Source organism: Carassius carassius, chromosome 40 (genome assembly GCF_963082965.1).
Source record: "Carassius carassius chromosome 40, fCarCar2.1, whole genome shotgun sequence".
NCBI classification, from domain to species: Eukaryota; Metazoa; Chordata; class Actinopteri; order Cypriniformes; family Cyprinidae; genus Carassius; species Carassius carassius.
Genome location: NC_081794.1, coordinates 19,104,652 through 19,121,287, shown reverse-complemented (window position 1 = coordinate 19,121,287; position 16,636 = coordinate 19,104,652). Strand labels below are relative to the sequence as shown.

Here is a 16,636-nt window from a genome sequence, read left to right as displayed (position 1 = left end):
GAGCAGTTCTGTATGGAGGCTTGCGATTGTTTTTGGGTCAAATATGGATATCTGGAAATCTAGTTTTAAAATGAGGTCTTGAAAATGTAATGTTGGTTTCACATATTTTTAAAGAAAGAAATTGTCAAGCGATGACCATGAAAATTAATGTTCAAGACTAAACAAACAGCCTAATAATTTTTTACAGAGATATTTTCAAACATAAAAAATCATACATTTTTGAATTAAGAAAGTTTTCTTGTCTGACACCTAGTTGAATTAAAACTTCAAGGTCTCAAACACCAACCAGCACAATCAAACATCTAATAACCCATTAGTTATCATGACCCCCTTGTTTGAACAGTGTTTTATTGTTATTTAAACTAAAACTTTTTTGTTGATTTTAAAATAAAGCTGAAATTAAAAAAAATTATAAAAATTGTAACAAATAAAAATGAGAAAATATTTCCTAACTAAAATACAATTTCAGTTTCAGTTGACATTCTAAAATTACTAAAATTAAACCGAAAGAAATATATAATAAAACTGAATAGAAATAAAAAAATATATATTAAAAAAAAGAACAAAACTAAATGACTAAAACTTATGAAAAATATAAATAGTATATTAATTTATACTAAAATACAACTGAAGGTCAATGTGGACTGGAAGTAGTGTCTCATCTTGTTTATTGTAACACCGTAAATTATGATTTGGTCCCACACCTTAATGTACCAAAAGAGGTGTAATGTTTCCTGCGAATGCACATTCAAAACCCAGGACCCTTGTTTGCAGCTTCACGATAATGAGAACTAAATTATGGCAGAACTTATTAGTGCATGATGGCCTGCTGCATGTCTGTATGAGTGCTGCTTTAACTCGTATCACCCTTTCTTCCTGTCTCAGGTGACCGGAGTGAGCATTTCCCCTGGGAAAGACCAGCTGGTCGTTTTTCACACCAAAGACAACCGGGACCTAATCGTGTGCCTGCAGGGCATGGTGCCAGCGGGGGACAGCCGCATCGGAGAGCTAGTTGGGACCCTGCTCAGCCACTTCAGAAGGTGACACCAACAGGGGGCGCTCCTGAAAGCGATTTGGGAGAGATAGCAGGACTCTGGGGACGGGGCCTACATAAGGCTAAGAGTGCCAACCACGATAATTCAACCTCTCTCTTGTCTGCAATGCCAGTTCAGGGCATTTCAGGAAAGAGCAGCCAGCTTAGCCCTGTCAGATTGGTACCCCTTATGGCTTTTTATGAAGTGGGAGAAAATGTTGTGTCTTCTAGATTTGAGAGCTACTTTAAGCTCCCTAGAATCAGCCAAATTATTGCACAAGAGCTGAGCATTGGTACAGAAAGCAATATGTTCTGCTTGATGTTTGCTAAATTATCCCCTAATGTATCATACTACGATGGCTGAGGGGTTATACCTACTGAAATCGATGGGTGGTAGACAGTATAATGGGCCATTTGATGGCTTATGAATCCGAAAAAAGAGATGAACTATAAAGGTTTTCTGAAGCTACTGTATGTAAAGTGTGTGTCTGACTGTGTACTGAGATAAGAGGAAAGCCAAGAGATACGGGTAAGATGAGGGCAGTCTGAATGAAAGTTTCCATTTTGTGTGTCTGTTTGTTTTCATAATTAAATGAGCCTGGCTGACAGGGCCGATTATGATTTAAAACACAAACACACCATAGTATGGTTCACTCAGTGTCCCTAAAAATACACACCACAACCACAACTTTTAAGGGATGGAACCTTTAAAAAATCCACAGTAATCCAGTTAATGAACTTTCAATTTCATATATATTGATTTTGACATTATTTATCCATTTATTTATTTATTCATTTTTGTAATTATATTATTTTATTTTTGTATTTTTATTTTCCCATAGTTAGTTCCCACTTTAGTCTTTATATGAAGAGTTCAGATGCAAAAGCCTCTAAGTACCATCTGAACTTTTCATTTAAAATTAGGATTTTTATCAACCTCCTATGCTTAGGTTGAGTCATTTTACGTAAATTGCAATGTGCAGGTCCTTTTCCAGGCTATTAAAGTGAAATAACTGAACATAAATATAGGAGCCTGATAAAAATCCTAATTTTAGATGAAAATTTCAGATGGCACTTAGAGGCTTTTGCATCTGAACTCTTCATATTCAAGTTGGTTGAACCAGATCGATAAGTATACTACTGTTTTAAATCTTTTTGAACAGAGTCTCTTGTGCTCGCCTAAACTGCATGTATTTGTTGTATTTATTATTAAAATACAGTTAAAATAGTAATATTATGAAATATTATTATAAATAACAGTTTTAATATATTCTAAAATGTAATTTATTCCTGTGATAGCAAGGCTGAATTTTAAGCAGCCTTTACTTCATTCTTCAGTATCAGATGATTATTCATAAATCATTCGGATATGCCGATTTGGTTCTTTTTGTCAGTATATTTTAATGAATGGAATCTTCAAAATAACCATTTATTTGAAAATGAAATCTCTCATAACTTTGTTTTTACTCTCGTTTTTGAGCCATTTAATACAAATCTGCGGAATAAAATAATTTTCTTATTCGTAAAAAAAAGTTCTAGAAGTACATACAGAACAATATATCAGTTTCATCCAGAATGTATGTGCATTAGCCTTGTGGCTCCAAAATACAGAAGTGATGCTCAACGTGTATTTAATCCTTCAAGTATTTGAGTAAGCATTGTATTGTGTTCTAGGCCAGACAGATGAAGACTGTAGTTCGACTACAAAAACAACTGCACATGTAAACATACAGAGTTATATCGACTTGCCTTAAAGGGATGCTTCACTGCTTTTTCTGTAAATAAAGCCCCTCTATCCTCCGAGCACAGTGTTTTTTATAAAACACCTTGCTAACGTTTCACTGCTAATGACCTGCAGCCGTAAGCTCTCTCTGGATCCATCCATCAGCATGATCCATTCACCGAGCAAAAGGCCAGGCTCTGAGGCTGCTGTATTCTGCTGCTTTCCTCTCCCTGTAGATCTGTACTTAACCTTTATCTCTCCTCTGCTGTCCTGCACAGCAGCCTGAGCACTAGCCACCACAGAGAGACTGTTCCTTCCTCTCTCGGTTCACTTCCTATTGTGATTTCAACAGTGACGCCTAGGAAAGAGCTTGTATAGCAGCTTTTGAGAGTTAGTACAAAAAGCATAGTCTGTTTAAATCATTTTCAATTAAACTGACCCTATCACAATTATGCATGATGTTGCTGTTAAGTGAGTTTGGATCTCTGGGCACATTTTGCTGAGGTTTGACACTGAACTGGTTTGACTTCTCTGCCAGAGTGGCTTTACGAGAAAACTGCAGACATAACTGTTTCTCCTGTGCTATGAATAGATCAGAAGCGCATCCCATGTATTGAAAATCAGTCTGACTGGCACAGTCTGTGCCATATGCGAGTAAAATCGTAACCCTCTTATCTGCATTAAGAATGTTGTCAACAAAGTCTCTGATAACTCATTTGGCTCTAAAGTGCCCACTTTCTCTCTCAACATTTGTTCTCTGAATCTTGCTTTGCGTTTATCCTACACTACTGTTGTCACGGCACCCAAATTTCAGAATTCAATATTGTAATGATAAAACTTACTCGTCATCGGCAAGAAGGAGGCGGGAACCGGCAGACAATCAAATAACACTTTAATAATAAAAATAAACACAAAACAGCGCACCAGCCCCTCACGGACGACTGGTGCGCGCAAATAAAAACCAAAACACAACTAAAAGTCCAGGCCTGGTCCTCTCTCGTCCTTCACTGTCGTCGCTCCAGTTTTATATCCTTCCATCTCCTCTGTGGGACTCAAGACCGGTGGTGGGTCACAGGTGTAGCGGATTTCCCAATCACTCCACCGGCCTCACTTGTGTTCCCACATCCCTCGGCCCCGCCCCACTCGTCACATACCCCCATCGCCCCTCGCAGGCCGGGGGTACCCTCGAGACTGCGCTCTAGTCCCCCCCCCCCCTCCGGGGGGGGGGGGGGACACTCACGGGGACCTGCGGGAACCTGGGGGTAGGACAGACGAGGTGAGAGAAACGGAGATGGAAGGAGGAGCGACAGACATGAGAGAGGGGAGAGAAAAGAAAAAAAAAAATTCCGGTTCCCAGACGCACTGCTTCTCGGCCCTCCACCAGCTGGGTGATCTCCTCCGCGGTGCCTGGCGGTGGCACTGGACGGCCCTCACGGGCGGCAGCCGTCCCTCCATATCGTGGGCGGTCGGCAGCAAGCTCGCCCGTCCCCGGCAACTCGCTCCAGTCCACCGCCTCGAGCGTCCATGCCGGCATCCTCCTCGCCTGCTCGATGGCACCGCGGATTCACCACAGCGGCGAGGGATATTCAGCAGCGCGTCCCTCCTTCTCCCGGGCTTCGGCACCACTGTAATAATAAAAACCTTCGTATTCATCCGGAAGAAGGAGACGGGAACCGGCGGACACTCAAATAACACTTTAATAATCAAAATAAATACAAAACAGCGCACCAGCCCCTTACGGACGACTGATGCGCACAAAATGAAACCAAAACCTAAAATAACGCCCAGGCCTGGTCCTCTCTCGTCCGTCACTGTCGTCGCTCCAGTTTTATATCCTTCCATCTCCTCCGTGGGCCTCGAGACCGGCAGGTCGAACAGGTGTAGCTCATCTCCAATCACTCCACCGGCCTCACTCGTTTTCCCACATCCCTCGGCCCCGCCCCACTCGTCACAAATATATATTCATATATTCAGTATATATATACTACCCTAATAAAAGTTATAGGAGCATTTAATAGTTAATAAAGAAACTTAATTCTAATGCTCATTATATTAGCGTTAGCTGCGCTTATGCTGACTATTAACTACTGTAATAACATCGATGTTCATTTCAAGCCGACATTCATATAAAAGATAAGCTAAAAGTGCTATCGCCAGACCTGGAGATCGGCTGAATGGATTTGAAAATGGTAAAACTCAACTGTTTAACTCTAGGGGAGTTGGAAAATGAGCCTATTTTCAAAAATAACGGAGTACTCCTTTAAGACTTGCTTTTTTATGCATTAAATAATGGCGCCAATTCTTAGTAATCTTATTGAGCGCAAACTTTAGTAAAACACATTGCATGAATCATTTGAATATTCTCCTCCCATAAATTTTGCATCTGAAAGGAAAACTCCTAGATGCATATTCAATAACTGTCCACACCTTTTCAGTGCTAATTTGTCACTGCATGTCTTAGTAAATCCTGACAATACTATTTTAACGCCAAAAGACAAGTTTTTCATCTAATATTTATATTTTATTTTTATTTCAGCTTCAATTTAACAAAAAATTTTAATATTTGTATTTTTTAATTAAATTCAGTCTGCATTTCTCAATATTTGTGAATTTTTATGTATTCCTCATGCAAATGAATGAGAAAGCTTTCCCATTAATTTTACAGTAGTTGCATGGAAAATAGAGCTAATAAATTTATCAGAAATACTCGGGTTGGATTCCTTAGAAAAAAAAGAGTTAAGTCATGCAGATTTTGAATAGAGCTGTGCATTAATGGTAAATAAATATCATGATAAATATTGATGTTGTTTAATATGGGGGAAAATATTTATGATCATTATTGATGTTAGGTTATGAATGATTTTGGCCATATAGCCCAGCCTAAGTTTTGAATGATATATGGGTAAGTAATTAATAACAGAATTGCATTTTTTTAGCTATCCCTATAAAATGCTGTCTATGGAGGCTAAATATTTCTTTCTTCTTACCCTACTTTCTCTCTTCTTTTCCAGTTTAGAGATGTAGAAGATTAAATATTTAAGGTTGTGTGACTGCAGCTCTATTTTTAACCAGGCTCCTCTTCATTGGCATGCACAGCACTGCACCTATTTTTCTCTACAGAGGGAATACCTCAGCGCTCCGGCCATCACACCTGCCTTTAAGCATTATTCAAAGAGTTTCAAACTACAGCCCAATAGAGACACACCCACACATACCCAATCCAAAGTATGCACACACATCTGTCTGCATCACTGTAGCTGTCACTCAAGCTGTCACAGATATCAAGGAGCACTTCACTCATGCACTAAATAGAACGTGTGAAGACCCAGGTCAGGATTAGCTAGACTATTTTGAGTCTTGAAGTTCTGTTGACTACTTTGTTGCAGCAAGAAAAGTCCTCAGTCTTTTCCATTATTAGCCTATGTAACTCTTTCAAAAGAGGGAATTCCACTGTGAGATGCCAACTCCAGTGTGTCTGTGTAATCTGTTTAAATTGGGCTCGAAACAAAGGTGTTGGTGTCAGCTCAGCTAGTGTTTCGTCTGAATGAGGACCCTTGTCTCTATTGATCACTGTGGCTTGAACTAAAAGGCTCTGTGAAATTAAATAAAAGAGTTCTCTACAGGAATTCATTAAGTCTGTCTCCTTTTAACACTTCTCTGAGGAAATGAATGGTGCCTTTTGGACTCAAATCCTGTTTCAAAGCTCCTGGGAGAGTAAGCAGGAGCTTGGATGTCTGAGTGAGTGTCGATTCTGAACCTCTGACATCATTATAGTGTTTAGGATGTGAGGTCAGACTTCAGGCACTAGGAAAGCAAGTGGGGGGCTTTGCATCTTCCTGTGACTGTAATTATATATTGACATGCATATAGAAGGTCAATGGGTTATTGAAAAAATCACAGTAATCACTTATATTAAATCATCCTTCAGGTTTGATTTTCTCATGGCTTCAGGGCTTCACTTTATTGCTTTCTTGTGCATTGCTAAAAATCCAGATGATCAATCTTTTCTCTCTTTTTTACTCTCTCAACTCAAAATCACATGCCATTACTCTATTGATTCCAACTTGCTCTTTGATCATGTTCTGTGTGCTTAATACCCAGAGTGCTTCAGAATGACCTTCATGCCCTCGCAAACAAAACTGGGCCAGATTCCAATCTGCACTGCTCTGTAATGCTGTTAATGTGCAGTGCTGCAATTAAGTGGAGACAGAGTCTGAACGTGAGAGAGAGGGAATTTACAGCAAAACCCATAGTGGTCCAGCAGTATATCTGAGGTTGATACCTGATTGCTATTGGCATCATGTGATAGGAATCATGTTGATTCTGGCCACTTTCTTACTACACCTTTTAGTGACAAGTAACAATCACACTCCAGTTTTTTTTTTTATTCATCTAAACTATGCTGTATGTTAACATGCTGTAGTGTATTTAGATGTTGTTGAATGTTTTCTTAAGAGATACTTAATTCATTAATTCAATTTAGAGAGAAACAAACCAGTTAATAAAATTTGAGTTGACATTCATGTGTGACAAAGATTGACATTACTAAGAGTGAATTTGACAGTGAAAATAACTTATCATGTTCTGTTATTAAAATGCAAAAATAAAATAGAAAAATGTAAAAATAAATGAATAAAAATAAAATCTAGTTTTGAAATTAATGTTATTAATATTTATATAGCAAGCATTAAATTGATCAAAAGACAGTAAAGACATTTATAATGTAACTAAATATTTGGTAACACTTTACAATATGGATCATTTGTAGTGGTCAACCAAAATATCGGCAAGGCCGATATATATATTAAATATCGGCATCGGCTGATAGGTTTTTCTGCTTGGGCGATGTGTTCGTGTCAATGTGTTATCTTGACGGCGTGCTAGACTTTTCTTTTGACTGCGCTGATAATGGCAGCACCTGAGCACACACATCTCACATTCTCCCTCTTGTTTACTGTCATTGTTAACAGTTCTGTCTAATACAGATATACGTCTGTCTAATAATCAGATAGAATGGTTAAACAAAGGAATCAATGTATACAAAATGTATTATAATGATAGCTTTTATATTATTAGTAATAGAAAGGCAAAAATTATAATACTTTCTAGTTTACCATCAGCATTAAGCAAATACACATTTATATAATTTAAACAAATCTTTGAATGACTAATGAACATTTAATTTCACCTTGCAAACCTTGCAGTCGAATCCAGCTGTAAGATCTTGTGAAGTGTGTCTTTCTATCCAGCATGATTGTGTGTTCTCTGCGCGATGGTCTGTCTGTGTTAATTGAACGCTTTAAACTTTAAACTTGTGATTTCAAATTATGCTGTGCTTTATGCATTTGTCCACTGTCATATTCATGTCATGTGTGCTATACTGTATGTAAAATAGTGTTGTCACGGTACCAAAATTTCAGTATTCGGTACCGATACCAGTGAAAATGCACGGTTTTCGGTACCAATTTCGGTACCAAAGCAAAACACAAAAATATGCTAATTAAAAAAAAACTTTTTATCACTAAAAATAAAACCAATGCCATTTTTTATACTTATTTACAATTGTATAAAGTTTTTCTACAAGTAATATAATTATGAAAAACAGTAAACAAGTTTCACCAAAGTTTAATTTGTCTTTTAATTTATGAAATTTAAACACATTTTATTTTTTGGTAAATAAAGGGGATTTGCTATTAAATTTAAAACATGGAAGAATATTGTATGATTTATTTCTTTAAAAAATAAAGTTTTATTAATTTTTTCAACAGTAGTAGCAGTATCACATACATTTGACCAAATAATAGTAATATTTCTAGCACAATGCCTTTATGTAAAAATGAACTTTTAATGAATGCATATTTGTCATTTTAACTGAACTTAAGACTGGTGGTGATGCTTAAGATATTTTTGGTCATTGAGGGTTTCTGTAAAAAAAAAACATAGTAATAGATCATATTAATTATTATTAAAAGATAATACTACAACTAATTCTACTACCATACTAACAATATACAATGCACTATGGATTGATGAGCTGCTGGGTTCATGAATATTAATCACGTTGTCTCCGTTCGGTCGAACTGATTTGCTGAAATCAAATCAGATACGGTAATAGATAGGCGCCAGCCAATGAAATTGCCATTTGTGCATTAGCCCCGCCCACTACCGGAGAAACTGGCTTATCTTCAGCTTGTTCTAAAAAGCTGAATAATTCTAAATAAACTCCATTATTTTGACAAGAGAAGACAACAAAGAATATAGTTAACATGTAGCGCATCGATTCAGCGTGGTAAGACTTTCTCTCTCTCTCTCTCTCTCTCTCTCTCTCTCTCTCTCTGTGCATGTGTGAGAAACAGCACTATCAGTAAATCGACGGCGAGTTGTGCGCCCTCACACAGAGTTTACCGTTCGGCATAAACAGGTGCGCTGTGCGTCCAGTGAGATGAACTGAAATAATACAGGTCACCTGATGAAGAGAGAACTCTGAAGCGCTAAGTCAGTGTTCAGCGAGTGAAAATGTGCTAATCTTATAATAGCCTTGAACACACACACTGGCGAGTAAAATATAAGAATTTATTAGCCAGTGGCTAACAATAGACATCATCTAGTTGCCCAGAGTAAAATTTAGTCGCATATGCGAGTGATTTACTCGAAATGTAGAGGGTTGTTTTGACGGGTTGCCATGAATACCTTTAAATTGACACTGGTTTTACTCAAATGAAACGGTAAAATGCTTGTGACTCAGAACAGTTCTGGTGATGTTTATGTATTTATGTCCTCACTGAGAAGGCAGATGCAGAAATTACTGCAAGCGTCACGCGCCTCTGTCTATGTAGTAAACAAACCATTCATTCATTCACACATGAATGCAAAACATGCAGGATTCATATTTCAACCAACTTTTGCGGCTTAACATTTACAGATACTCGTCCATATGGAGATTTGATTAATTTATGTTAACTTTGACTAATTACCTGACTGTCCATATTAAAATCTAAGTTTCATTTTCATGACTGGATTTTGAGATTCCGTCCACGTTTTCTGCTTCACGGAAATCATAGCGATGTATGCGTCAAGAACCGGGTTTGGACGGGACCTCGGTACCACCGGTACTTAAAGAAACTTGGTACCGAAGTACCGGGTCTTTTGACAACACTAATGTAAAATAAGTGTTACCCTGACTTTATTTGAAAAACATGATTCCCAATGCACACAAACTTCCCAGAATACTGAGTGCCCTGTTGGTAGCTGTGTTTACATGGAACCTTCTAATCCGATCATAATAGGACATACAGTCAGAATAAAAAAGTCAGATCATAAGGGGTGGTTTATTCCGTTTGTAATCTGAGCGAGAGAACATGTAAACACTTGATTGGATTGAAAACCCAAACTGGAAAGTACTGTGCATACGCAGTGAAATAGCGTAATGACGTATGACTTGTGGAACAAGCTGTTCTTCCTGGTGAATAAAGTGTCATAAATAAGAATCCCATCATTATAAAACTCTCCTTTCACTCAGCGACTGTGACATGGAGCAGGACAACATTCCACTAGAGTCCTTGTTTAAGACTCTCATCAACAAACGACTGGTTTTGTGTGTGGGAAGGGGCACTTTTAATATATGTTTTAAAAGTCAGTAGCACTATACAATAGTTAATGTGCTGGTCGTCGTCTAATTAGAATCCGAAGTAGATAAATATCACGTGTGCTTTTTAAAACAGGTTGGTGGTTCAATCCCCGGTTCCACCTGACCAAGTGTCGAGGTGTCCTTGAGCAAGACACCTAACCCCAGCTGCTCCCGACGAGCTGGATGGCGCCTTGAATGGCTGACACCGCAGTTGGTGTGTGAATGAGTGTGTGAATGGGTGAATGTGAGGCAAATTGTAAAGCGCTTTGGATGGCCATGTGGTCTGTTGAAAGCGCTATATAAATGCAGTCCATTTACCATTTACCATTACATTTTAACCCTTTGATGCGTATGATCACACCGGTGTGATCAGTCTTGGCTGGTCCCTGAAGCGTACGATCACACCGGTGTGATTAGAACTTTCAGTGCGTCACATCATCAACTGCTGAATTTAAATCCACTTTCTGGCGCAGAGCCAGATCGGACGCGCTGAGCGCTTGTCATATTATCACAAATATTCAGTATTTTCAACCATTTAATGCTGATTTAAAGTTTCAGACATTTAATTACACATGAGTACTAGCAAAAACATACATTTACAGTTTGTAAAATGTACGCTGATCTGACATGTTTTTATTGATATCATGTACAGATTGTGTAGGTAACTAAAGTTTACTCTGCTTTTCTCCCAGTTTACTGCGGACTTTTATGTGTTTTCGGGAGGAGAGGATAAACACAGCTGTGTTGTAAATCCCACAGCTGGGATTTAGCGAGAACTAACATGGCGGCGCCCATCACCTGGTAAAGATCAACTAACATGGTCGATATAAAAGTGTTTAAACTACCAAATATATCTACTTGCACATATTTCAGAATCAAAATATTAGATATTTCATAATATAGTGAGCATGTTTTGGGAACATTTTGAATAAAACAGGAAAAAAGAAATAAAAGCGATCCATGTGTCATACAGATCTATTTTGGCTGTGATGTGTCACATGACAAGCATGATGCGTCGCCATGGAAACAATAAGGCGATACATTCTTAAATAACGGTCGTCTAAAAAAAACTCACGCCGGGGTCTCAGCTAGAATATTTTAAACTCATATATATATATATATATATATATAATTCCACTTTCACTGCCTCTCCTCACAGCCTCTCAAATGTTTGTATTCCCACCTTTTTAGGGTTCAACAATATTGTTAGTACAGAAAAACACCAAATATGACAATTATAATAGTGTGTTTTTCCAGACAGCAATTTGTGCGGAATCACTGTTCATTCTTTATGAATCAATAATTTTGAGAGGAGAGTTTTGGAGCAGACACACAAGTGAATTTCCTCCATTGATTGGATCAGATTTCTAATTCCAATGCTTCCTGGCTTAAGTGTGTGTTATAGCGTCAGTGTAATGAGAAGCATATACAGCATAGAGCTGGGATAGGAAGCTACCTAATGTGCTGGATTATAAATGCACACAATAATACGAACGTTTTTTCAGGCCTCATTAGTCTGTTTGCCAGCGACTTTGTGTCGAGGTAATGGCTGCAATCATTGTGTCCTTAAGCAAGGTCGTCCCTCATGCTGAATGTTTTTCCAGGCTCCAAATGGTCAAGTTTACACCCCTCTCATTTGTCCCTCTAGTTCTCTCATTTTTCTTTTCCTCCTTCTGTTTTGTCCACCATTATTTCTCTCAGGCTCCACTAGTTCTCTTTCTCATTCCTTCTCTATCTCTTTCTTTTTTTCCTCTGTATTTCTCACCTCACCTCACTCTCACTGCTGCAGATGCAGTTCCCATAGCAACTAGACGATCCATGTCTGTCTGATATTTAGTCCATTAGTTGGCCTGCCGGTTTAGAATACTAATGAGTTAAAGGGAGAGAGCGAGGATTCTCTAAATAGCTCCATTTGCCTGCCCTTTCAAGGTAAAGGCTGCTATGAATTGCCTTATGCATCGAATATACTGAAATCCATATGTAAATGAGTTGCTTACAGTAGCCTGCAGAGGGAAAACTCATTTCATCCTATCTGAGAGAAACGAAAAAGCGGGAATTTGCAATCTTTAATGTGCTTACTTGTATACTATCTGCATTTGTTTATTAATCAAGTGTAAATTCAGGTTCCACTTTCCTTTTGATTTTTACTCAAAGGAATATGGAACCTTTTATTTTACACTATCAACAGAAAATAAATATTTATTATAGTATTTCTGTGTATTTATTATACTGCATTAAAATGAATAATTTTTTTATGTTTTGAAAGCAGATTCCCCACTCACTGTTCACCAAGGATGCATTTAATTAATCAACAATCCAGTAAACTCTGTAGCCTGGTAAAAATATTATTACAATTAAATTTAGCTGTTTTCTGTTTTAATATATTTAAAATAATGTCACTTGATCCTGAATCCAGCTGGTTTGGTACACAATAAATATTTTCTTATATCATTATCATCGATGTTAAAAACAGTTTTGCTGCTTAATATTTTGTGGAAACGGTGCTACTTTTTACAGGATACACTTTGCTTAAAGCCTTTATGTATAATGCATTATAAAAGTAATTTTAATGCATTAATTATGCCTTCTAATGCACCTAATAATGCAGGGGTAACTAACTGTCCTGTAAAGTTTAGCTCCAACCCTAATCAAACACACCTGCCTTTAATTTTTAAGTGATCCTGAAGACCTTAATTAGTTGCTTCAGGTGTGTTTGATTAGGATTGGAGGTGAACTTTGCAGGACAGTCGATCGCCAGGAGCAGGGTTGATTACCCCTGTAATAATGCATTGTACAATCTCATGAATAATTGTAACCACAGTTAATACATACTAACACTATCAAATCATTGTTACACTGTGCATCTTAAATTTGGTTATAATTATTTACAACAACACATATTATGAATAATTATATAATGTGTTAAACCCTTTAATAACCCTTTAATAATGCATTATACATAAAGGCTTTAAGTAAAGTGTTACCAAAAGGTCAAATAGTTCAAGCTGAAAGTAAAAAAAAAAACCCGCCTTTTATTTAAATTAGAAATCTTCTTTCACATTATAAATGTGATTTTACTCTCACTTTTGATTAATTTAATGCACCCTTCCTGAATTAAGTATTAATTGAATACAAAAAAAAAACATACTGACTCCAAACATTTGAACGATTGTGCATATTAACATACTATTTATTTTAACTATTTTCACATTGTTTTAAAAACATATATAGTGCAGTACCTATATAGTACAGTACCTACATATATAGCTAAATACCTATATATTACAGTAACCTTTAATTTATTATTACTATCTTTTGTTTAGGTATTGTTATTATGGTAAATCTGTGGCAACCAGCATTATTATCATGTGCCTTGTCCAGCATTTCACCATCCAGTCCAACAGGTGGTGCAACAACAAATCCAGACATAAGCAATTAATCACTAAACGCTGCTAAACACTAAACACTGTTGGACATGTTGCTTTAAAATAAGTTAATATGACAGTATTCGTTCAATATTCACATTTATCTAATTTTATTTTTGTACTAGCAACTAGTTTGTTGTCACATCAGATATGTACAATACATTGTTGTGCTATTTATTTTCTAGCTGGTTGTGTTTGTATGTTTAGTCATCCTGAACGGAACTGCTGTAGAGAAAGGCTTAGCTGAAGAACAGGTCGGGGGATTTATATGACTGTTGGAGTGTAGGTGGATGGATATGATATTGTGCTGGTGTGCATTTGAATTGGAGTGGATGAATCTGACCTATTTTCTCCTGTGCTAGTTCTGCATTGCCGCGTCTCTCTTTCATGTGGCTCCACCCCCACTGCCCTTGTGTCTTACATTCTATTACTTTCTGCGTTCCAACCATCCTGAAATGTGATGATGGGAGGATGCTTCGCTGGCTCATGTACAACCCCATCCCCCGCCCCCCTTCTGTCTGTGTGACTCTTCGGCACCTTCTCTACATCGAATGTTTCCACAGCCATTTTTCCTCCCATTCTGTTTGTTTACAATCCTCTCATTTCTTCTAATCGAACATAATCAAATGCTTATACATTTTCACATATTGCTGTCTTTACCACCAATATCATAAATACAGTTTCAGTCTTTTTAATTTCTACTGTTATTGTTACTATTACTTATACAGTTACGCTTACTATTTCTACTGCTGCTTTTATGACTATATTTCTATTACTGCTATAATCATTACTCATCACTCATTAATGCAGTGATAACTGTTATTTTTTGACTTTTTGCCACTTGTTTATATAGCATTATATTGCATGATATAATGTACTCTAGTATATAAAGATTACATTTGTTAATGCTGAATTTCTAATTCAATTTAAAATTCAAATACAGTCTTACTTCCTATTTGCTACCGTCGACATAGACCTGAAAAGTCTTTTCTATTTTACAATTGTTTTTCTTTAAAATGTACAAACATGCAAAATGGGGTAGGCCTGTATGAATTAAATTAAATGTAATTAAAAATTGTTATTTGTGTCAGAGTGCTACATACAGTTCATTAGAAATAGAATGGGGCATCATTTCACTGTCATGGATTTGTCGCATGCGATACAATGCGATACGCATCACAATCGCATGCGATATATCGCCCATCCCTATGTCAACCTGTTGTTGGGGACTTCCAAAACCAAAATATGAACCTTTCATAACTTATAATAGGGGCCCTTTAAAATACTTAGATTTATTTTAACGTGTAATAATATTTGCAAATTTCAGTTTTTAGTAGTGTTGCATCATATTAGCCTACTGTTTTTGTTATATTTTTAATAGGGCTGTCAAAATTAACGTGTTAATGCAAACTAATTTTAATGGTACTAATTTTATTAATGCACGATTAAAGCAGCACACATGTTGTGTTTGACCCATTGCCTAGCCTGTAGTTGGAGAAATGGAGATTCAAAGTGTTACCAACTTAAGAGCTTTGTCGTTTGACTCAGCGACGTTTTCAAAAAAGCGCCTAGCAACAATACATACTGTAACACATAATTGGACAAACTGTTTTATTTAGAATTTGGCTGCATTAGATTACAGTATGTGGGCACAGAGAGGCAAACAAATGTATTAAGTAATAAATGAACATTTTGCATGTTCATAAGAAGTGAGTTGCCTTGTCCTGCAAATAATGTAAACAGGCTTGTATAAGTTAATTCCTCAGTGCAAAAAAAGAAAAGTTATTGTAATCTGGTATTTCTATGTTCTTTTTATTCATGTGTCTAATAGGCATGAACAAGTTATTTGAAAAACATCTATGACCTTTGAAACATGTCTAGTCTTCTTGCTCTATGTTGGGTACGGTTTCACTAATAATATAAACATAGATTTGAGTAAAACATCCATATTTGTCCATGCCCATGTTGATTAGAGTATCAAAAAAATTGAAAAGTATTAATTTAAGGTACATTAAGAACAGATAAAAATTTGTGATTAAATTGCGATTAATCGCGAGTTAACTCACGACAATCATGCGATTAATCGCTACTAAATATTTTAATCGATTGACAGCCCTAAATTTTAATCAAATATTTTTATTCCAACCTTGGTGAGCATAGGGGACTTTTTTCAAAAGAAGTGAAGTGACATACAGCCAAGTATGGTGACCCATAGTCAGAATTCATGCTCTGCATTTAACCCATCCAAAGTGCACACACACAGCAGTGAACACACACACACACACACCGTGAACACACACCCGGAGCAGTGGGCAGCCATTTATGCTGTGGCGCCCGGTGAGCAGTTGGGGGTTCAGTGCCTTGCTCAAGGGCACCTCAGTGGTTGTATAGCAGGCCAGAGACTTGAACCCACAACCCTAGGATTAGGAGTCAAACTCTCTAACCACTAGGCCACGACTTCCCCATTAGTAAAAAAAACATTAGTGTATATGCAAGGAATACACTAGTCAGAAAAATACCTTCTTTTTTTGTGTGTGTGAATTGCTTGTTGCACTCTGGCTTGGGTTTGGAGTTAGAAAAATATCTGAAATCACTCATAGCATATCCTCACTCAGCCTTTCCATTCCACTCTTTTATACCCCCAGTCTATCCTCTCTTTCTTCACATCTCTGGTCTTTTATTACCAGTTGTTACATACTCTGCCCCTCCTGCAGTGATCCTCTGCTGAGGCTCTGCCCTGTGCTTTGATGTTCAGACACTGATGAATGACAGTAAGGAGCTTTATGGGTATATAGACATTATCTGGAGGTTTGGTAAGTCATGCTTGA

General features: G+C 37.2%; 1 protein-coding gene across 1 annotated transcript in view; it reads left to right on the top strand.

The window, feature by feature from the left end:
* myo1d (myosin 1D) overlaps window positions 1-16,636 on the top strand; it is an 88,855-nt gene that overhangs the window by 64,126 nt on the left and 8,093 nt on the right. Inside the window, exon 21 of the mRNA XM_059532407.1 lies at window positions 886-1,040. Within this exon, the coding sequence (XP_059388390.1) occupies window positions 886-1,040 (155 nt within the window). The remainder of the gene's footprint in view (window positions 1-885; window positions 1,041-16,636) is intronic.